The sequence below is a fragment of the Vipera ursinii genome, assembly GCF_947247035.1.
Source record: "Vipera ursinii genome assembly, chromosome: 1".
In the NCBI taxonomy this organism is placed as follows: Eukaryota; Metazoa; Chordata; class Lepidosauria; order Squamata; family Viperidae; genus Vipera; species Vipera ursinii.
In genome coordinates this window covers 73,767,556-73,791,537 of record NC_139512.1, presented here as the reverse complement: position 1 = coordinate 73,791,537, position 23,982 = coordinate 73,767,556, and the positions used below count along the sequence as shown (strand labels likewise).

Genomic DNA, 23,982 nt, shown 5'->3' with positions numbered 1-23,982 from the left:
TATCCTAAGAATCTTCATATGTAAAGAAAATGTAAATTTAATAAATAACAATAAATGAATAAAATATATTAAAGCAAATGCATAACAGATGTCAAGTTTTCCTGTGAAATAATATTTTAAAAAGAGATTGGAATAAATAAGAGGTTTTAAAGATAAAATTATTAACATCTGTATTTATTCCAAAGGCAAAATAGCATTGTCTTGTGTTAATTAAACATAACTGAGTCTTTTTAGACAACCTCAGTGCAGGGACAAAATAAGTTCTAAAGTACTTTTTTTTTCTCTGTTACCTTAACACGTAACAGAGCAACAGAGGGAAAATAGCATTAAAAAAGTACAAAAAAATTCTAACAAATTAGAGTGTGTCATTTTCCAGGCAAATACATGGTAACTGTTAATTTTTGCTCATATTTATTTTGAAAAAAGTTCTTATGCCTCTATTTTTTCTACATGTTCCATTTATTGTTCATAGAACCCCAAGGATTGTAGCAAAGCCAAGAAACTAGTATGCAATATCAACAAAGGATGTGGTTATGGTTGTCAACTTCATCATGTGGTCTACTGCTTCATGATAGCATACGGCACTGAAAGAACATTGATTTTGGAATCTCAGAATTGGCGCTATGCAACTGGAGGCTGGGAGACTGTTTTTCGGCCAGTGAGTGAAACATGTACTGATAGATCAGGAAGTACAACGGGGCATTGGTCAGGTACGTGTCATTGACTTATAGTTATTTCTTTGTATAATAGTTTAAGAGATATTTTTTGTCAACCATTTCAGTAGTAATAAAGAACATTGAGGAAAAAGATTATACCTCTTTATTGTAGTTGTAAAGTATCAGATATTTTTATTTTGAAATAAAGAATTAGAAATGGAGAAAAATAACACATTAGGGTATTTATCTGAATTTTTTAGCTTTTATTGGTTGAGTAGATAAGTCTGTGATAGGTTCAGGTGAGTAATGCAGAGAATTTTGTTATTTTTCTATTGTATAGAACCATCCCAATTTACTGGGAAGACTCCATTTAAATTCTGATTTGTTATGATTTGTAGGCACTCCCTAAAATTTACATATTTGTATTTTTGAGAGATGGGGAAATACCTTTTCAAAATTAAAAGTAACCCCCAAGCAAGACTTAATGAAGACATTTATCAAAGGCTATTTGGAGTACTTAAATTTGAGACCCTGGTCTGGGAAGTTGAGTTTTCCAAAGGAGTGAAATTGCCATGACTGGCTAAGCATAATGAATTAGTTCTTAATCTTGTCACTTATGTAATAATATTCTTCAGAACAAATGTATAAGTTATAGGATATAAAAATAAAATTATATTTTAATATGCACAGATGACATACCAATTTCTCAGATAAAGATGCAGTTGGTTTTAGGAGTAGCAGATTACTATGCAGTCTGAAGCACCTTTTTGCCTCTGAATCTAAAGTGGTGTAAAACTCATCCCATTGTGTTATTGACTGGAAGCTAGTCATACATTCAATAAATGTCATTGTAAAAGAGCGTGGTATTCTTTTTTCATATTTGGCCCAAATTAAAGAGGTATGCCTCCTTGAACTCTTTATTTGATATACCATTTTCAAATGTTTATACATGTGAATCTGTTATGCTGTTTTTCTCTTCCTTCAGTGTGCAATAAGTAATATACAAGTACATTTCCATTGGTTTTCAGGAACCATTGCAAGAGAATGAAAAGGATTGCATAAAATTGTAAATCTCCTGTCTAACTCACAAAGTTTAAATGCCCTGCAAAATTTATAAATTATGTCCCAGTATTCTAAATAAGGCTTTTGGTTAGGAGTGATTAAATATAATTGACTGTCTTATGGAGATATATAATAAATTTTGGTATTTTGGATAAACTGAGGAAGCTTTTGTTATTTTCCCAAAGCTGTTTTTCAGGACTTGGATGATTGAGAATCTCTGTAGACTTTCATTATTTGTTCATACTATCTGAGGATAAGATGTATTATGCCTCTGAATATTTTGACTAATAACTATCTGTATTATCAATAGCATTTAGAATAATCTTCAATATCCTTTTTAGTACTAATGAACAGAAGCTTTTGGTATGTTTGCTAGAATTCAAAATGCATTCAAATGAAGAATCTTTCTAATACGTCTTTATTGAAAATAAAATTTAGTAAGAACATTGAGTGTTCAAACTATATAGAGCTGTTTTATATATCTTCCTCCTAGTTATTGCTATGCTATGGCAGGGTTCTGTTTTATGTGCTTAAAATGAATAATAATAATAATAATAATAATAATAATAATAATAATAATAATAATAATAATAATAATAATAATGACAATAATATATTTATTTATAAGCCACCCAACTCCCAGCAACAACTCTGAGCTGTTTATAGTTGTTAAAAACATTAAACAGAATAGAGCTGGGACCTTGGAGGTCTTCTAATCCAACCCCCTGATCAAGCAGGAGACCCTATACCATTTCAGATAAGTGGCTGTCCAGTCTTCTTAAAAACCTCCAGTGATGAAGTACCTACAACTTCTGAAGGCAGGCTGTTCCACTGGTTAATTGTCCTCACTGTTAGGAAGTTTTTCTTTAACTCCAGGTTGCTTCTCTCCTTGATTAGTGTCCATCCATTGTTTCTTGTCTTGCCTTCTGTTGCTTTGGAAAATAAGGTGACACCCCCCCTCTTCTTTGTGGCAGCCTCTCAAATACTGGAATACTGCTATCATGTCACCATTAGACCTTCTTTTCTCTAGACTGTCTATCCAATTCCTGCAACTGTTCTTCATATGTTTTTGTCTCCAGATCCTTAATTATCTTAGTTGCTCTTCTTCGCACTGTTTGCAAAATCTCAACATATTTTTCCTAATGTGGTGACCAAAACCGGGTGCAGTATTCCAGGTGTGGCCTTACTAAGGATTTATAAAGCTGTACTAATACTTCATGTGATTTTGATTCTATGCCTCTGTTTACACAACCAAGAATTGTATTAGCTTTTTTTTGGCTGTTGCCGCACGCTGCTGACTGATGTTTAAGTGATCGTCCACTAGGACTCCAAGGTCCTAGGTCCTTTATTTCAAAATAAAGAATACAAAAAAAAACAACCTCGAAAAACAGCATAAAACAAAACCGCATACAAGAAAAGAACAACAATGGCAAAAAAATTGTTCAAGGAGGGGAATGAAAAGCAAGAAAGGGGTTTCAATCACTTTTGTCAGAGGCCTGGAGAAAGAACTACCGTAGGTCTTTAGTGCTCTTTGCGGTACCAGTAGCAGGGAGTTATTTGAATAATAGAAGCAACCAGTTTAGTAAGGATTGGAGTTGATCTTCTGCTTAAGAGAGGTCTGTAAATCATTTTCAACAATTTCTCCTCCCCAATCCATTACTGCAATCTAGGCTTCTACTTGCTGCTCTGGAAGCTTAGTAGATTTCCTGGAACTTAGAAAAAGAGACTTCGTGGAAATTACTGCTCCATTGTCCTTTCTTCAGAGATATGTCTATGCTGTGTGCCAAACCCTGTATTCAAGAGGATCCAGCCCGGAGTACAGAATAGTTAAAATATAATTAGCAATCATTATGAACAAAAAAATTCTCATTTTCGATGTTCCATTATAAAAAAAAATTAGATCTAACCACGATCAATTTTCTCTCCTTGGAATTTCATTAGAAAAGTAGCAGAGGGTAATCATCTGTACTACTAGATAGCTGACTAAAAAACAATTGCATTGATGAGATTAATCTTCAGTAGAGATCTAAATGTGCCTATATTTTAGTTAGATTGTTTGTTGTTGTTCTTAACAAAGCAAGAGAACTAGCAGTCCCAGACAATTTTTTATTCCTCAAATCAAAGAAAAATAAATTATTTGTAGTTTGTAACCATCTGTTTTGAACCAGCTTGGAGTTTTTAAGATATCAGTTTGAATTCAATACATTTAAGATATTTTTGAATTGGGTTTAGTTCTGCTTCTCCTAAACAGTACTTTCTTGAACTGGTTTTCAGGTTTGTTTTCAGGTTGGGTTCCATTCCTTGAATTAGACTGCAGGATCCACCAAATGAAAAGCATCAACACATGTAAAGGTAGCTGGTACACATAGTTATCCTTATATCTAAAATATGTATGTATGTATGTATGTGTATGTGTGTGTGTATACACACACACACACACACACACACACACACACACACACATATACATACATATATATATACATACATACATACATACAGTGAGGGGAAAAATATTTGATCCCCTGCTGATTTTATATGTTTGCTCATTGACAAAGAAATGATCAGTCTGTAATTTTAATGGTAGGTGTATTTTAACAGTGAAAGACAGAATAACAACAACAAAATTCAGAAAAATGCATTTCAAAAAAGTTATAAATTGATTTGCATTTTAATGAGTGAACTAAGTATTTGATCCCCTATCAGTCAGCAATATTTCTGGCTCCCGGGGGTCTTTTATAGAGGTAACGAGCTGAGATTAGGAGCACTTTACTACAGGGAGTGCTCCTAATCACAGTTTCTTACCTCTATAAAAGACACCTGTCCACAGAAGCAATCAATCAATCAGATTCCAAGCTCTCCACCATGGCCAAGACCAAAGAGCTGTCCAAGGATGTCAGGGACAAGATTGTAGAGCTACATAAAGCTGGAATGGGCTAGATGACTATTGCCAAGCAGCTTGGTGAGAGGATGACAACAGTTGGTGCGATTATTTGCAAATGGAAGAAACACAAAATAACTGTCAATCTCCCTCGGTCTGGGGCTCCATGCAAGATCTCACCTCGTGGAGTTTCAATGATCATGATACCACCAGCTGAAAAGTCCTGTGTTAGGAATGGTAGCATACACCATTGTCAACATCATCAATAACTTTGTCATTATTCTAATAGCAGCAGAAAGTTGTAAGGTGGTGGTTGGATACTGAGGTTCTCACCTGGAACACTGTTTATCTTGTAGCAGGCTAGAAACTGGGAGACTGCAAGTTCTACTCCCACCTTAGGCACAGAGACAGCTGAGTGACCTTGGGCCAGTCACTTTCCCTCAGCCCCAGTAAGGAGGCAATAGCAAACTATTTCCACAAATCTTGTCAAGAAAACTGCAGGGAATAGTCCAAGCAGTTACCAGGAGTTAAAGGAAGTACGTGCGTACATACAGTCTGGACAGGGAGCAAAGATCAGAATATATGGGTGGAATAACTAGCTTTCTTGGACACAGTTTTCTATTAATCTCTGCTTAAGTCAGAAAATGTTGTGGATGTGTTGCTTAACAGTTTTTTTCCATGAACAAACAAACAAACATGAACAGTTGTTTTTTCTTAGGACATTCTTACATAAAGCAATGGTTTTACAAAATTTTTGATAAGTATCCTAGTGCTTTTGATAAACTGATGAGATAAATACATATTTTGACCACTTACATTTAAGAATGAACCAATTTTCCAGACAGCACAATCCTGCCCCCACAACCCCTAATTTTCTGTATCCCAAATTTCTGTACAGAGAAGCAATAATAATTTTCTCAACAATTGCTTGTCTCTAAAAAAGGGATCTCTTCATTCATGATCCAGACTTTTATTTTTTCTCTTGGCATTCAGACAGATTTCGGATGAGATCGACCATCTGAGTACACTCATGTACACAGGTGCACGTACACAAATCCCTTGCATGAAGGGCAACTCCCAGTGCAAATCCCATTCATGAAGGCTTTTCCAATTAGGTCCTCATGAGAATTTTGAAAATTTAGGGTCAAGGCTTTCCCGCCGCTGACTTGATTAAAATCAAGGTCACAATAGGTGGAGAAACACAGGACCAATCTTGACTGATTTTGATAATGATATCATGATGCATATAGCACCATCATGGCTTCTCCTAGATATCTGTGCACAGTATCCAGAACTCCACTGTAGCTACCAACAGCAGGATTCAACTTGAGAAAGGTGAATCACAGTTGAAAACCGAAAATATTCCAGCTGCATTATTCCATAATGATCATGAGAATGGTGAGGAATCAGTCCAGAACTATATGGGAGGATATTGTCAATGATCTCAAGGCAGCTGGGACCGTAGTCAGCAAGAAAACAATTGGTAACACACTGCCATGAAGAACTGAAATCCTGCAGCACCTGCAAGGTCCCCCTGCTCAAGAAAGCACATGTACATATACATTTGAATGATTCAGAGGAGAACTGGTGTTGTGGTCAGATGAGACCAAAATCGAGCTCTTTGGCGTCAACTCTACTCGCCATGTTTGGAGGAGGAGGAATGCTGCCTATGACCCCAAGAATATCATCCCCACCGTCAAACATGGAGGTGGAAACATTGTGCTTTGAGGGTGTTTTTCTGCTAAGGGGACAAGACAACTTCACCGCATCAAAGGGATGATGGACGGGGCTTCCTTCCCTCAGCCAGAGCACTGAAAATGAGTGGTGGATGGGTATGGCAATGACCCAAAGCACACAGCCAAGGCAACAAAGGAGTGGCTCAAGAAGAAGCACATTAAGGTCCTGGAGTGGTCTCGCCAGTCTCCAGACCTTAATCCCATAGAAAATCTGTGGAGGGAGCTGAAGGTTCAAGCTGCCAAACGTCAGCCTCAAAACCTTAATGACTTGGAGAGGATCTGCAAAGAAGAGTGGGACAAAATCCCTCCTGAGATGTGTGCAAAACTGGTGGCCAATTACAAGAAACGTCTGACCTCTGTGATTGCCAACAAGGGTTTTGCCACCAAGTACTAAGTCATGTTTTCCGAAGGGGTCAAATACCTATTTCATTAAAATGCAAATCAATTTATAACTTTTTTGAAATGCGTTTTTTCTGGATTTTGTTGTTATTCTGTCTTTCACTGTTAAAATGAACCCACCATTAAAATTATAGACTGATCGTGTCTTTGTCAGTGGGCAAATGTACAAAATCAGCATGGCATCAAATACTTTTATCCCTCACTGTATGTGTATGTACTATATATATATATATATATATATATATATATATATATATATATATATATATACACACACACACACAAACTGTATATGCTGTAGCTATTGGGTCTGGTTGACCTTTGATGAAATGAAGGGGAAAGAAAACATACTTAATTGGAAATGACTATTTTTCAGTATTATTCTACACAATGTAGAAAATAATATATTGCTTATATTCTAAATCACATGATATCTTATGATGATGTATATATGAAGACCATGGAACAATTTTTTCTGGTTTTATATTTCCTAACATTCCATTGGCTGTTAGGAATAAATTTTATTCCAGCTGCTTCCTAATGACACAAGAATTAAATTCTATGTGCTATAAACTTGCAGCTCTAATTCCTACATACAGTATAATGTTCTTCTGGAAGACAATTTAAAAAAAGTTATATCGAGATGCATAATAACTTCATTATTTGCTAATGATTCAATATTTAATCTGGTGCATTTTGGTTTTTTTTTTAACTTCTGACTTCAAGTGATTTGTGTACAGTAGTTTCTTGTTTTATCTCAGTTTTCTTTTTTTGTTATTGGAGTACATTATAGGGTTGTGCTATCACTAGTTTTTTTAATATAGAATTAGAAAAGTTTGGAAATCAAGTAGTAGCTTTCTTTCCCATTACACCTCAGGAAACTGATTTTTTTTTGCTCCTATTTCCAAAATAACGTGAAGTTAAGACATGACATAATTAAGCAACACAGTTCTTCGATGACTTTTCAAATTGGGCTATAGTAATGGTTTATTACAACTGGAATCTTTGGACTTAGTGTCAACTGAAAGGCTATTTACCATCTTCCCTCTACTGAAGGGAATTTCCTCCTCTGAGAAAATTTGTTGTTAGTGAGGGAAAAGTAAAGATGATTCTCAAGTTACAACCATTCATTCAGCGACTGTACAAAGTTGTGGCAGCATTGAATGAATGACACTTACATGCAGGCTCTAAAATGATGGCCACTGCAGAATTCCAGCAGTCATATGATCAAAATTCATATACTTGGCAACCTGAGCACATTTGTGGCTGCAGGGGTGCTTCAGCTCTGCCTACTCACCTATCTCCCACCATTTCAGCTTTTGTGGCCATCCTGCACACTGGTACATGGGGCAGCACTGGACCTGAAGTTGAGGCTGGGAAGCCCCCAGTTGCACCTGCCTTCCAATTTCAACCATCACCACTGCCAAGGAGTGCTAACTCAAGCCCCATGCCACAACCCGCCACCCCAGTGCCATAACGCAAAGCCTCAGCAGCACCCATCGCCTTGCACTCTGCTCTCAAGGGCCAGCCCTGTCACTTTTTGCTCCAATCACCTTGCTGGCCTTACCAACCTGCACTCTTCTAGACCTACCAGCCTTGCAGCCTTGTTCTCTACTCACCCTGCTGGTGTCTGGAAGTGAAAGTTGGACTTTGGTATTGAAGAAGCCAAAAAGAAAAAAAGAGTCATTAAACAAAAGAGTCATTGAACAAATTAATCCAGAGTTCTCACAAATAATAATTATCCTGTTTCAGAACATTATGGAAACCATGCTCTCTGGAAAAGCCTTTAATCCTGGGAAAGGTGGCAGAAAGAAAGAAATTATATTAGTGCCAGGGTGGATGGATTCCATTGGAATACTTAAAAGACCATGTTAGGGAATGTGGGGAAAATCCATCTAGAAGTCAAACAATACTTCATTTTATTTATTTATTTTATTTTAATCCCATTTATATCCCGTCCTTTTCCGAAGACTCAGGGCGGCTTACATTTTAAGCACAAACCAATGTGCTTAGCAGTAGCCTTCATTCTATGTATATGCCTGCTTATTAGGGCTTTCGCCCCCCCCCAAGCTGCATTATTACAAAGTCAGCTTATTGCCCCCAACAATCTGGGTCCTCATTTTACCTACCTCGGAAGGATGGAAGGCTGAGTCAACCTTGAGCCTGGTGGGATGCGAACCTGCACTAATTGCAGGCAGCTGGTGTTACTTAAGGAGGCATAGCCCACTGCTCCACCAAGGCTCCACCATGGCACATAACCAATTCTATACTAAGAAATATGTAAACATTTCAACATGTTGTTACTGTAGTTATTTGCAATGTATATGTTTATACAGTGGCTCACAAATTTGTACTTGGTTTGGGCAAAGCAGCACAAAAGATTTTTTCTGCAAACATTTTTTCTGCAAACAGCCTGTCAGAAATTAGAGGGAACATTCCCTATATCATTCTCACGACTTTTTGTGGGTTCATACTTTGCCTTTGGGTGGCCTTGTTTCTCTATCTCCAGTACTAAATTTGGAAGTGTTGTGCATATGTGCACATATATGTCTGTGTGTGTGTGTGTGTGTGTATGCATATATATGTATGCACAAACACACACATTCTAAATTTAGTGTTGGAAGAAATAAAGATTTTACTTTTAACTGAAATGTTTGCATTATTTTTATAGAAAAACAAAATGTACACAGTTGATCTCATTGAATTGACAGCAGTTCAGGTAATAAATTTTGTTTAATGTTGGACTTAAATAAGTGCTACACAGCTTACAGTTGCCATAAAAAACAATTTTATGGCATATATTTGCCATAAAATTCAATTCTTTTAGTTGACTGAACTGTGTTATTAATATAAGCATCCAGTAAGAAAACAAACTTTAGTTAAAATTGAATTTTCCTACCTATTGGGCAATTGAGCTCCTATAAGAAAACAAAAATAGGTGATTCTTGGAAATAATAAAGAATAGAAGCATCCATATTTGAGGGGCTGGTGATGGGGAAGGTTTTATTTCTTCCCCACAATTTGTATAACTATCATACACCATACAAATGTCTTTAATAAACATACAACATTTCAGAAGAACCACAGTACTTAGTAAGCTAAAATTAATTAAAATGAACGTAAAGGTCTGCTTTGTTCTTTTCAGTAAGCACTAAAATCATGGAATAATGATCTACAGTAGAGCATTAACATGGTAAATGATGAAATATGAAACAATGGCCAGCATAGTTCTTGAAAAACCATTATTTTCCAAATATACATGCATTGTAGTAGCCTTCTAGTTCCCATAGACTCCCACAGAATCTTATTTTCAATGATCCTGTTCCTTAGAGAGGAGATGAGCATTGAGATATGAACTAGAGCAGTCTTCATTCCACCCTCTTTTGTCTTGGATTATAACGCATGAAAGAAATAAGCCTATTTATGATGGTACCCAAATGCTGTAGGAAAAGGCTATTGATAGTCCTTGAGGAAAAGGTCACAGCTATTGGAAGACAAAAACTGTTTTCATCAAGCAAGGCAGGGAAGATACCAATCATAGAACAAAAAAAGCTGCTACCACATTGTGATAACACCAGCCTTCAGCAGGGTGTGAGATTAGTAAAAGAAATGAATTTAAGTCCCATTATGGGGAATTGGGGTTTATATAACTCTTTTTAGTTTTTCTCTGCTTGGTTAACATCAGTCACAGGGCAAAGGAGGGGAAGCTGCCAGAATTCAAACACGAAAAATAAATATAACTGTTCCCTACCCATTCACTCAGAGCAGCATATAGGAAACAGAGATGCTGACTCATAAATCAAGCACCCACAAGCTACAATTCTACAACGTAGGAAAGGTTTCACATGCAGGAAGTTCCATACTTAATTAACAGTGCTAGCATTGGTTTGTAATCTGTATTTTGTGTGGGTATTGATTTAATAGAAAAGTACTGTACAAATTAAATCCAGAATAATTTATTTTGCTAGAAAAAGTGGGAAGGTGTCTTTTTGGAGAATATATGAGTTTACTTAAAAATAGTGTTACGTGACCTAATATGTCTGTTGTAGAATATTAGTTATCTGTTTCCTAACTGTTTGGAGGACTACTTTTCTGGAAATAAACTGTCTCTCCAAATCCACTCCTCAAAAGGTCAAGGTGGTTGTGCCTTTCCAAAGTTTTCCCATGTTGGTTTTCCTGTTTGCACATGTAGGAGACACTTTGTTTGTGAGTATCAATCAAGTAGTCCTCCAAATGGTTTGTATGATCTTAACTATTCTGGCTTATCCCAACACTCATGTTGCCAATTTCATTTTGTACCAAAATAATTGTAAAAGAATAGTAGGTAGTGCTAATCAGTTCTGATGCCTCAAGACTTTTCTTCCATAGTAAGAGTGGGTTACAGAGTCTGAAGAAAATTCCCTTTATTTTCTTAATATTATTTGAAAACTTGTGGAATGATAATTTGTGAACCACCAATCCTGCTTTGAACCTCTAACCTTGATTGTATAATCTGGTAGTCTTCAAATAATTTAGACTATAATGTCTATCATCATCCATATACATTTTATTTATATCATTATTTGTTAGATTTATATCTCTATGTCCTCCAGGAGTTGAAGATAAGCTACATAGAACCTCCTCTAATTTTTGTCCATAATCACTCTGTGAAGTAGACTGGGCTGAGAGAGAGTGACTAGACTAAAGTTGTATTCTGAGATTTATTTTTATTTATTTACTTGCTTGCTTATTTTTACCCTGTCTTTATTATTTTTGTAAATAACTCCAAGGAGTCAACATATCTTATATTCTTTGTTGTTCCTGTTTTCCCCACAACAGGTGTGGTGTTGAGGTGAGTTGTGTTGAGAGAGAATAATTGGCTCAAAATCACCCAGTCACCCAGCTAGCTTTCATGCTTGAGGTGGGACTAGATTGATGCCTACTGATCATTACAAGTAGTCCTTGATTTATAATCACAATTGGGATCAGAATTGTGGTCGTAAGTCATTGCAATGATAAATTGAGGAAACCACGTATCCAAACCCAATTTTTTATCCGTTTTATAATGCTCATTAAGCAAATTACACAGTCGTGAGTCTGAATCATGTGATCATTAAGCAAATTCATTCTTCTGAATGAGTGAATTTTTGCTGGAAGTTTTATGGTTTTTATGTAGTGGATTTTTAATGTTGTAAGCCACCCAGAGTCACCTGTGTATGAGTTGGGTGTTCATATAAATTTGTTTAATAAATAAATGATTGCAAATCATGAACAAATGATAACAGGATACTGCAACCAGTAATAAATGTGAGCCCTAATAAGCAGGCATATACATAGAATGAAGGCTACTGCTAAGCTTGTAAGCCGCCCTGAGTCTTCGGAGAAGGGCGGGATATAAATGGAATTAAAATAAAAAAAATAAAATAAATCTGCCTGAAATGCAGTCATGTCATCATGAGGGGCTCTCATTCCTATGAGTATCACACTGTGTTCATATTCCTGTATGTATTTTGAGGTTAGGTTTTGTATGTGTGTACAAAATCATTACCCCTGTTCTCTGTCTTATGGTACCCAAGTGTAGCTGATTTATTTATGTAGCATATGGCAAAAATATTAAAAAGTACACCACAATTACATTCTCAATGAGGAAATATGAAACTATTTGTTGTTGTTAGCTGCGAAGTCGTGTCCAACCCATCGCAGCCCTATGGACAATGTTCCTCTAGGCCTTCCTGTCCTCTACCATCTTCTGGAGTCCATTTAAGCTCACGCCTACTGCTTCAGTGACTCCATCCAGCCACCTCATTCTCTGTCGTCCCCTTCTTCTATTGCCCTCAATCTTTCCTAGCATTAGGCTCTTCTCCAGTGAGTCCTTCCTTCTCATTAGGTGGCCAAAGTATTTGAGTATTAGCTTCAGGATCTAGCCTTCTAAAGAGCAGTCAGGGTTGATCTCCTCTAGGACTGACCGGTTTGATCGCCTTGCAGTCCAAGGGACTCATAGGAGTCTTCTCTAGCACCATAGTTCAAAGGCCTCAATTCTTTGGCGCTCAGCCTTTTTTATGGTCCAGCTTTCACTGCCATACATTGCAACTGGGAAGACCATAGCCTTGACTATACGCACTTTTGTTGGCAGAGTGATGTCTCTGCTTTTTAGTGTGCTGTCTAGATTTGCCATGGCTTTCCTCCCCAGGAGCAAGCGCCTTTTAATTTCTTGGCTACAGTCCCCATCTGCAGTGATCTTGGAGCCCAGGAAAATAAAATCTGTCACTACCTCCATTTCTTCCCCATCTATTTGCCAGGAATTGAGAGGGACAGATGCCATGATCTTGGTTTTCTTAATGTTAAGTTTCAACCCAAGTTTTGTACTCTCCTCCTTCACCCGCAACAAGAGGCTCTTTAGTTCTTCACATTCTGCCATTAGAGTGGTATCATCTGCATATCTTAGGTTGTTGATATTTCTTCTGGCAATCTTAATTCCAAGTTTTGATTCATCTAGCCCTGCCTTTCTCATGATGTGCTCTGCATATAAGTTAATAGGCAGGGCAACAGTATACAGCCTTGCCGGACTCCTTTCCCAATTTTGAACCAATCAGTGGTTCTGTGTCCAGTTCTCACTGTTGCTTCTTGGCCCACATATAGGTTTCTCAAGAGACAAATAAGATGGTCTGGTACTCCCATCTCTTTAAGAACTTGCCACAGTTTGTTGTGATCCACACAATCAAAGGCTTTAGCATAGTCAATGAAGCAGAAGTAGATGTTTTTCTGGAACTCGCTAACTTTCTCCATGATCCAGAGTATGTTGGCAATTTGATCTCTAGTTCCTCTGCCTCTTCGAAATCCTGCCTGTACTTCTGGTAGTTCTCGATCCACATACTGCTGGAGTCTAGCTTGTAGGATTTTAAGCATAACTTTACTAGCATGATAAATGAGTGCAATGGTGCGATAGTTTAAACATTCTTTGGCACTGCCTTTCTTTGGAATTGGAATGTAAACTGATCTTTTCCAATCCTGTGGCCACTGTTGAGTTTTCCAAATTTGCTGGCAAATTGAGTGTAGCACTTTTACTGCATTGTCTTTTAAGATTTTGAATAGCTCAGCTGGAATACTGTCACCTCCACTAGCTTTGTTATTGCTCAGCTTTTCTAAGGCCCACTTCACTTCACATTCTAGGATGTCTGGCTCGAGGTCAGTGACCACCACATTGTGATTATCAGGGATATTAAGCTCATTCTTGTATAGTTCTTCTGTGTAATTTTGCCACCTCTTCTTAATCTCTTCTGCCTCTGTGAGGTCCCTGCCATTTCGGTCCTTTATCATGCCCATTTTGCATTAAACGTTCCCTTCATCTCTCCAATTTTCTTGAAAAGATCTCTGGTCCTCCCTATTCTGTTGTTTTCTTCTATTTCTTTGCACTGTTCATTTAAGAAGGCATTCTTATCTCTTCTAGCTATTCTCTGGAATTCTGCATTCAATTTGGCGTATCTTTCTTTTTCTCCCTTGCCTTTTGCTTCCCTCCTTTCCTCAGCTATTTGCAAAGCTTCCTCAGATAGCCATTTTGCTTTCTTGCATTTCTTTTTCTTTGGGATGGTTTTGGTTGCTACCTGTTGTACAATGTTGCGAACCTCTGTCCATAGTTCTTCAGGCACTCTGTCTATCAGATCTAATTCCTTAAATCTATTTGTCACCTCTACTGTATATTCAACAGGGATATGATTTAATTCATACCTGAGTGGGCTAGTGCTTTTCCCTACTTTCTTCAGTTTAAGCCTAAACTTTGCAACGAGAAGCTCATGGTCTGAGCCACAGTCAGCTCCTGGTCTTGTTTTTACTGACTATATAGAGCTTCTCCATCTTTGGCTGCAGAGCATATAGTCAATCTGATTTCTGTGTTGACCGTCTTGTGATGTCCATGTGTAGAGCCATCTCTTGGGTTGTTGGAAAAGAGTGTTTGCTATGACCATCGTATTCTCTTGACAAAATTCTATCATCCTGTGCCCTGCTTCATTTTGTACTCCAGGGCCAAACTTGCCTGTTATTCCGGTTATCTTTTGGCTTCCTACTTTAGCATTCCAATCCCCCATGATGATGACATCATTTTTTGGTGTTAGTTCTATAAGGTGCTGTAGGGCTTCATAGAACCTGTCCTGAGCACTGGTGGTTGGGGCATGGACTTGGACTACTGTGATATTGAATGGTTTGCCTTGGATTCGAACTGAGATCATTCTGTAATTTTGAGGATTGTATCCCAGTATTGCTTTTCCTACTCTTTTATTGATTATGAAGCCTACTGCATTTCTTCTGAGGGATTCTTACCCGCAGTAGTATACCTGATGGTCATCTGAATTAAATTCACCCATTCCTGTCCATTTTAGTTCGCTGATACCTAAGATGTCGATGTTCAGTCTTGTCATCTCTTGTTTGACCACGTCCAGCTTTCCTTGATTCATTCTTACATTCCAGGTTCCTATGGAGAAAAAATCTTTACAGCATCGGACTTTCGTTTCACCACCAGACATATCCACAGCTGAGCGTCCTTTCGGCTTTGGCCCAGTCGCTTCATTCTTTCTGGCGCTACTAGTACTAGCCCTCTGCTCTTCCCCAGTAGCATATTGGACGCCTTCCGACCTGAGGGGCTCATCTTCCAGCGTCATATCGTTTTGCCTTTTGGTACTGTCCATAGGGTTTTCATGGCAAAGATACTGGAGTGGGTTGCCATTTCCTTCTCCAGTGGATCACGTTTTGTCAGAACTCTCTGCTATGACCTGTCTGTCTTGGGTGGCCCTGCACGGCATAGCTCATAGCTTCATTGAATTACGCAAGCCCCTTCACCACGACAAGGCAGTAATCCATGAAGGGGATGAAACTATTTACTCTATTTACAGTTTCAAAGATAGACTATTTATATAGTCAGTACATGATGGAATTGCATCCAGAAATTCTCTGGGGTTTTCCTGATATGCCCTCAAAGGGCACTGTTCCACAATATGTTGCACTGCCAGTATGTGCTTTGGAGTGCTACAGCTACATTGCAAAGAGAGCTTTCCCCATTTATGGAAGAGACTAGCGCACCTGCCACGTTGAGTCCTAATCCTATTGAAGATTGATCAGGTCTTATGGGGTAGACTGAATCCTTTTGGTTCACTTGTAAAGCAGGAAATGTTGTGACACTGTGGAAGAGCAATAGAAGGCCATTCTTGCGTCCAAGCCTGAAGCATATTGAAGTTGTTATCCAGCAAGTTTCTGACTGTCCTAATAGGTAGATATCTGGAGCAAAGCCTGTTGTTTATAGCTTCAGTGATATCTGTAGGTGAATCTTACTAAGTATTTTCTTGTACTCTCATAGTAAAATGTTTTCCCTTCATAAATGTGGAGGGGTATGGCACAAAACTGATAACCAGAAAGTAGAGGCAGACCTTATTGTGCCTAATCATCACTGTGGTTGATATTAGAGCTTTCATATATGAGGTGGATAAATTGAGATAATCAGTAGATGGAAACAAAGACTTGGAGGTTTCTGCCTTTTTTGCCCAAATAGCTCTAATCTTTGTGTATTATCAGACTATTGACTTCCTCTGTGCAAAGTTACTATGCAATGAAATGAGTCATTCTAATAGTTACATAGAAAGCAACCCCCCCTCACCTTCCAAGACAAAATATGTTTGGTATTTACTGTATATTCTTTATGATATGTAATTGTAATAAGTACAGTGGGAACATTAAATAACTAAACACAGGGCTTTTTTTCTCATAGAATGCTCAGAACGGCATTCCGGCACCTTTTTTTTTTTTTAAAAAAAAAAAAAAAGCTTTTGCACAAGCTGTGCTGCTGTTGGCTTAAGCCTATTGCAGGCTTTGCTCTTTTATGACTCATGGACTTCAACTCCCAGAATTCCTGAGTCAGTTATGCTATTGGCTTTTGGAAGCCAATAGGAATTGCTGCTAAGCTTGCCAAAAGACCCGGCAGGCAAATGTTGCACAGGCAAGTTGCAGCGAAGGCAGGAATTTTGCACTTCTCCCTACTCCCCAACTACACTATCTCAACTAGGTAAGTAAGATATTATTTGCAAATAGGATATCCAAGTATGACTCAAGGAAATTTTCCCTGCATGGAGGGAGTAGTGGTTTGTTTCACTTTGTTTTACTTTTCAAATTGCTGTAGAGATGATTAGAAAAAGGCAGGAAGTTATTTTTATTAGGAAGAATTCATTTATCCCATGCTAGATCTTTGGGAGCTTAGTACCACCAGCACAGAACATTTGCTTTTCTGAAACTTCAAATTCAATTCCTGATAGGGGCATTTGAAAAAAGAAGTTATTTATTAAATTTATATGCTGACTATCTCACCAGGATGACTCTGAAGTCAAGGAGAGGGTTTGCAACTTCTGTTTGTATTTATCCACATTTCTGCACACTGAGATAATCGGCCATTGTACAAATACAGAGCCTATCATGCTTTTATATATATATGGAACAGATACATTACCTGAAATTTTTGGAATGTGTAAAAAATTTGAACCAGCCCAGAAACTCATTTCCCATTGTTTGTGTATATAGAAAGTAAACCCTAAAATAGATTTGGAAAGAGCAAGGACTTTGATTAAATGGAAATGTTGCTAAGCATAGAACTGTTGAGTTAATTTGCAGCTGTTTCTGCTGCTTTCTTTTTATGTGCTTATGATTTTACATCACATTTTAAAATCAGCCAAATTGAATAGGAATAAGATTGTGACTGAAAGAATACTAATTCTGAAATATAGTAAATATCTTTTAACAAGTAACGTTAAATTTAGCTTTAGTGTAATTTGCTTGTTTACTGTAGCTAAAACGAAATTATATTTCTAAAGCATTAGTTTGGATCATTGGAGAGAAAAAAGATTTAATATTTATGATTCAAAAACATAAATATGTGAGAAACATGTTTTTAAAGACCTTTGCAGCTTGTTCTCATATATACCCTGCCACAAAGGAATAACTAAAATTATGAAATTTAGAATCTACCAAGCTTCCCTCCCATGGACAGAAGACAATCCATGGGAAATGTGAATCCGTAATCCATAGCTTTAGCAGCAATAATAAATCTAATTATGCTATGTATATTTAAGGATATATATTTAAGGATGGTAGAGGACAGGAAAGCCTGGAGGAACATTGTCCATAGGGTCGCGATGGGTCGGACACGACTTCGCAACTAACAACAACAACAACAATATTTAAGTTAGACAAACCCTGGAGCAGTGGTAGCAATCTTCTATCACAATGGCAAGCCTTTTAAGATTATATATTGTTAATCATATAAGTGAAGAAATGAGGAAAACTGTGGTTAAAGAAATTGTTTGATCCAATAATAAAATTTCATTGATAATTGATGAATCAACCACAATAAGCAAAAAAACTACCCTCAGTATTTGTTTGATATTGTATCAAAGGTATGGGAATGAATTTGTTTTTGGACTTGGTAGAACTTGAAAAAGTAACAGCAGAAGGAATATTTGATTCCTTACTCCAATGTCTTTACTCTTATGGGATGACAGAAGATTATTTGAAAAAATATTTGATTTCTCTTGCATGCGATGGCACCGCTGTGATGATGGGATGTAAAATTGGAGTGAAAAAATTGCTGTCAGAACGTTTTCCTTCTATTATAGTTTGGCATTGTGCTAATCACAAACTAGAATTATCAGTAGGTGATGCTGCCAAGGAAACTTCAAGAATAAATAGATTCCAATCATTTATTGATAAACTGTATGTCATATACCATGCTTCACCAAAGAATAGCAGAGAGTTGCATTCATGTGCAGAATTACTGGGGACTGAGCTGCTGAAAATTGGAAGAATGTTAAGTACCCGATGGGGTGTCATCTAGTTTGCATACAGTTTTGGCTGTATGGAATAATTTTGAATCCCTTGTGTATCATTTTGAACAAGCAATGAATGATCCTACAAGAGATAAAAATGATAAATGCATTTATGATGGCTTGAAAAGAAAAATAACATCTACAGAATTTTTATTGGACCTAGGATTGATGTGTGACGCTTTCCAAGAATTGTCAGATTTAAGTTTGGATCTACAGGACCGCAACATCAACTTGTATAAGGCAAATAAGAAAATAAAAATACTGGTAAAAGTTTTTGAAGAAAGAAGACAGAACTTTGGGCCCTATTATAAATGTGCTGTTGCTGCTGTAAGTGATCTTCACTTTCGTGGAGTTTTACTTCACAAAAGAGATTCAAAAAAGGATCCTCCCATTGACCCAAGTATATTTTATACAAAATTGAAAGAGTCAATTGAAAAAAAGATTACTTGATAGCAAAGACGATGAGTTGGCATATTGGTCTCGCGTACTTGATCAGAAACATTGGCCTGAAGATGTTAATCCTCAACTGACATTTGGAAAAGTGGAAATTAGAAACTTATCAATCAGACTGCAACTAAATGAAAGAGAAATGATTCGTGGATTCCATGAATACATTCTCGAAAAGACATATCCACAAAAACTGTTGCATTTGATACGGACTCTGAATACCATTCCTATTTCTTCAAGTGAATGTGAACGTGGGTTTTCACAGATGAATCTAATTGCCACCCCAACAAGAGCTTAGTTAAAGACTAAGACAATTTCAGCACTTTTGTTCATCAAACTTGTTGGACCACCTCTGAGACTTTTCGATCCTTCAAAGTACTTTGATCTGTGGTTACTCAGAGGAAAACATTTGGCCATAGATATAAGAGCAAGGAAAGGAGTCATGATTTGCCAGACGAGAATTGGACAAAAGTTTGGAATTTTCTATGAACATTTGCCTTAAATACAATAAATTAAATGTATGTTAAGAATTGAATATATAATTGTTTAATTATATAAATAAATATATAAATAAAATTATATGAATAAAAGATTAACAAGATGAGAGTTCCGGCACCTTTTTTTTTTTTTTTAGAAAAAGAGCCCTGACTAAACCATATAATTTTTGTATGTCCTTGATATTAGCTATCTTTAGTTCAGATTATTTCTTGAAAGAAAATTACAGTACTATCAATCATGTTTAAAATGATTCTGTTGATTATCTCTAATGATAAAACAGCCAGTGTAATAACTGCGTTTTGAGACACATGCTAAAATTTATATTGTGAGAAGAGACAATGTGTGACAGTAAAAATTGTTAAAATGCAATATTTATCTGTTAGTGAAAATTTCACCACTTTATATTCATGTCAAAATGTACAGTCCATATTAAAACTGAGAACATACCATTTGTTTTTTTTAAATTTTGCCAAGTATAGTGATAGTAGTATATCTTAGTAAATAACTTTATATAGTCCCTAATAATGTGTAAGAAGGGACGCGGTGGCTCAGTGGGTTAGGACGCTGAGCTTGTTGATCGGAAGGTCGGCAGTTTGGCGGGTCAAATCCCGAGTGCCGCGTAACAGAGTGAGCGCCTGTTACTCGTCCCAGCTTCTGCCAACCTAGCAGTTCGAAAGCACGTAAAAATGCAAGAAGAAAAATAGGGACCACTACGGTGGGAAGGTAACAGCGTTCCGTGCGCCTTTGGCGTCTAGTCATGCCGGCCACATGACCACGGAGACGTCCTCGGACAAGCGCTGGCTCTTCGGCTTTGAAACGGAGATGAGCACCGGCCCCTAGAGTCGGAAACGACTAGCACGCATGTGCGGGGGAACCTTTACCTTTACCTTTACCTTAATAATGTGTAAAACAGGGGAGGAATATTAACTTTTAGAGCCAAAATAATATACATTTAAGAAAGTTGATTGTTCTTTCTGCCTATGGCGTATCTAGTTGCAGAATGTCACCTTCCCAAGCTTTTTTAGTAATGTACAGGTACTTGAAATGTATCTGTTCAGGTATCAAGTACCTATTAAAGTACCAAGTACATTTCAACAACTTGAAATGAATATAGATGGAAAATCAGTGGTACTATTAGGGCTGGTCTACAAAACGTCTTGAACAAATCTTGTCTGTGTAATTTGTTCATATATTTAAATTGTATGCCTTAGTTATTTTCAAAAGCATTTCAAGAGCTATGCCAAACAGTATGCACAATTTAAAATAAAATTTGTCACTTTCTTGAAGCTTCAGTTCCCCTATACTTTTTCAAGACACTCTAGAACAGACATGTCAAACACAAGGCCCGGGGGCCGGATCCGGCCCGCAAATTGGTTTCATGTGGCCCGCAAAGCCATCCTGGAAACAGTGAGGGAACAGCCCCCACTGCCTTGGCCCTGGCCCAGAGACCCTCCTTCTGCCAGAGACCCTCAGATCTGTCCCACTCCTGCCCAGGCCCCCATAGGCACCCTTGATGCCAACGATGTAGAGCTGGCCACGCCCACCCAGTAGGCCATATGCACTCTAGCCACGCCCACCCAGTAGGCCGTGCCCATGCTGGCCATACCCCCCCGCCCCCCTCGAGGGCAACCGCAATGCTGATGTGGCCCTCCATGAAATTGAGTTTGACACCCCTGCTCTAGAAAAATACTTCTGATACTACAATGTGCTTTCCTCTAGTTTGGCTAACCAGTCTGCCTTCTTTTTTTTTTAAAAAAAAGAGTGATTGATAATAAGAGAAGCAGGATGAGGCAGCATCCAGGAACAAGCGGTTCACTTTGCATTTGACTTGACTCCACCTCTCAAATTCAGTTGTAAATTATTTGCTCTAGAGCAGGGGTTTCAAACTCACCACATCATGTGACGTGTCGTGACGTATTGCGACTTTTCCCCCCTTGCCGCAGCTGGGGTGGGCGCAGCTTCTGTGTGATGCATACAGCCCGCAGGCCGGCAGCTTGACACCCCTGCTCTGGAGTAATTGTAGAAGAAAGTAACTTTTGAGACAATAACTCAGTTTGTATGGAATTAAAAGTAGGGCTGCTTAAGTATGTTTTCATATCTTTGGGTTTTAGTATTTTTATGTCGGGACACATATTCTGGAAAAGGGAGGAAAGGAAATGATTTGTAAATTTGGTTTTGCGACTTTGATTATTCTCCTGTAGATTTTGATTTTGGGATAGTGTGCTCTAGGTGTGAAAAGATTATTTAAATATACAGTCATGCTCGAAATTGTTGGCACCCCAGAATTTTTTCCAGAAAATCAAGTATTTCTCACAGAAAAGTATTGCAGGAACACATGTTTTGCTATACACAGGTTTATTCCCTTTGTGTGTATTGGAACAGAACAAAAAAAGGGAGGAAAAAAAGCAAATTGGACATAATGTCAAACAAAACTCCAAAAATGGGCCGGACAAAATTATTGTCACCCTTTCAAAATTGTGGGTAAACAAAATTGTTTCAAGCATGTGATGCTCCTTTAAACTCACCTTGGGCAAGTAACAGGTGTGGGCAATATAAAAATCACACCTGAAAGCAGATAAAAAGGAGAGAAGTTCACTTAGTCTTTGCGTTGTGTGTCTGTGTGTGCCACACTAAGCATGGACAACAGAAAGAGGAGAAGACAACTGTCTGAGGACTTGAGAACCAAAATTGTGGACAAATATCAACAATCTCAAGGTTACAAGTCCATCTCCAGAGATCTAGATTTGCCTTTGTCCATAGTGTGCAACATTATCAAGAAGTTTGCAACCCATGGCACTGTAGCGAATCTCCCTGGTCATGGACAGAAGAGAAAAATTGATGAAAGGTTGCAACGCAGGATAGTCCAGATGGTGGATAAGCAGCCCCAAACAAGTTCCAAAGGAATGCAAGCTGTCCTGCAGGCTCAGGGAGCATCAGTGTCGGCGCAAACTATCTGTCGACATTTAAATGAAATGAAACGCTATGGCAGGAGACTCAGGAGGACCCCACTGCTGACACAGAGACATAAAAAAGCAAGATTACAGTTTGCTAAAATGTACTTGAGTAAGCCAAAATCCTTCTGGGAAAACGTCTTGTGGACAGATGAGACCAAGATAGAGCTTTTTGGTAAAGCACATCATTCTACTGTTTACCGAAAATGAAATAAGGCCTACAAAGAAAAGAACACAGTACATACAGTGAAATGTGGTGGAGGTTCAATGATGTTTTGGGGTTGTTTTGCTGCCTCTGGCACTGGGTGCCTTGAATGTGTGCAAGGCATCATGAAATCTGAGGATTACCAAAGGATTTTGGGTCGCACTGTAGAGCCCAGTGTCAGAAAGCTGGGTTTGCGTCCGAGATCTTGGGTCTTCCAGCAGGACAATGACCCCAAACATACGTCAAAAAGCACCCAGAAATGGATGGCAAGAAAGTGCTGGAGAGTTCTGAAGTGGCCAGCAATGAGTCCAGATCTGAATCCCATTGAACACCTGTGGAGAGATCTTAAAATTGCTGTTGGGAAAAGGCGCCCTTCCAATAAGAGAGACCTGGAGCAGTTTGCAAAGGAAGCGTGATCCAAAATTCCAGGTGAGAGGTGTAAGAAGCTTATTGATGGTTATAGGAAGCGACTGATTTCAGTTATTTTTTCCAAAGGGTGTGCAACCAAATATTAAGTTAAGGGTGCCAATAATTTTGTCCAGCCCATTTTTGGAGTTTTGTTTGACATTATGTCCAATTTGCTTTTTTTCCTCCCCTTTTTTGTTGTGTTCCAATACATACAAAGGGAATAAACCTGTGTATAGCAAAACATGTGTTCCTGCAATACTTTTCTGTGAGAAATACTTGATTTTCTGGAAAAATTTCTAGGGTGCCAACAATTTCGAGCATGACTGTACACAGCATGGAATGATGTCTTGTAAATGGTTTATACATTACAATTTTATCCATAACAATATATTCATACTAATATTATTGTTAGCTGCTTTGAAGACTTTCAGTGGAGAAGCAGTGTCTAATAAATCCCATTTATATGATTGTCACGAATATATATATATGCCAGAGGTTAAAAAATGGCTGTACTTTCTTCTATATATTCTATATTACTTTTGACTATAGACCATCTCTTAAGTAGAATTTTTATTTTACATTTACATAAGGTCAGAAGCATTTCTATGAAGATATTTTGCTAATAGTAAATATAAACTTTACAGATGAATATCTGAAAAAGTAATTTTTTTTTGCTAAAATGGGAATGTCATATAACTACCAGGCACAGGTAATGAAGCATTCTGCACCAGTGAATTTCTGCACAATTGAAATTGAGATTTAAAAGAGAAATATTGCTTGGCAGATTTTAATTATTTTTTCATCACTTTTTTTTTAAATAAGAGCTGTAACATGGGAATATGATTGATCCAAAAATGTTTGTATATGAAAAATGCTTTGAACATAGGAAAGCATTATAAAGCCAA

General features: G+C 37.6%; 1 protein-coding gene across 3 annotated transcripts in view; it reads left to right on the top strand.

The window, feature by feature from the left end:
- The window catches only part of FUT8 (fucosyltransferase 8), a 119,161-nt gene that overhangs the window by 70,446 nt on the left and 24,733 nt on the right, over window positions 1-23,982 (top strand). For all 3 annotated transcript variants that reach the window (XM_083349036.1, XM_083349037.1, XM_083349035.1), the window contains exon 6: window positions 473-710. In XM_083349036.1, coding sequence (XP_083205162.1) covers window positions 473-710 — 238 coding nt within the window. The remainder of the gene's footprint in view (window positions 1-472; window positions 711-23,982) is intronic.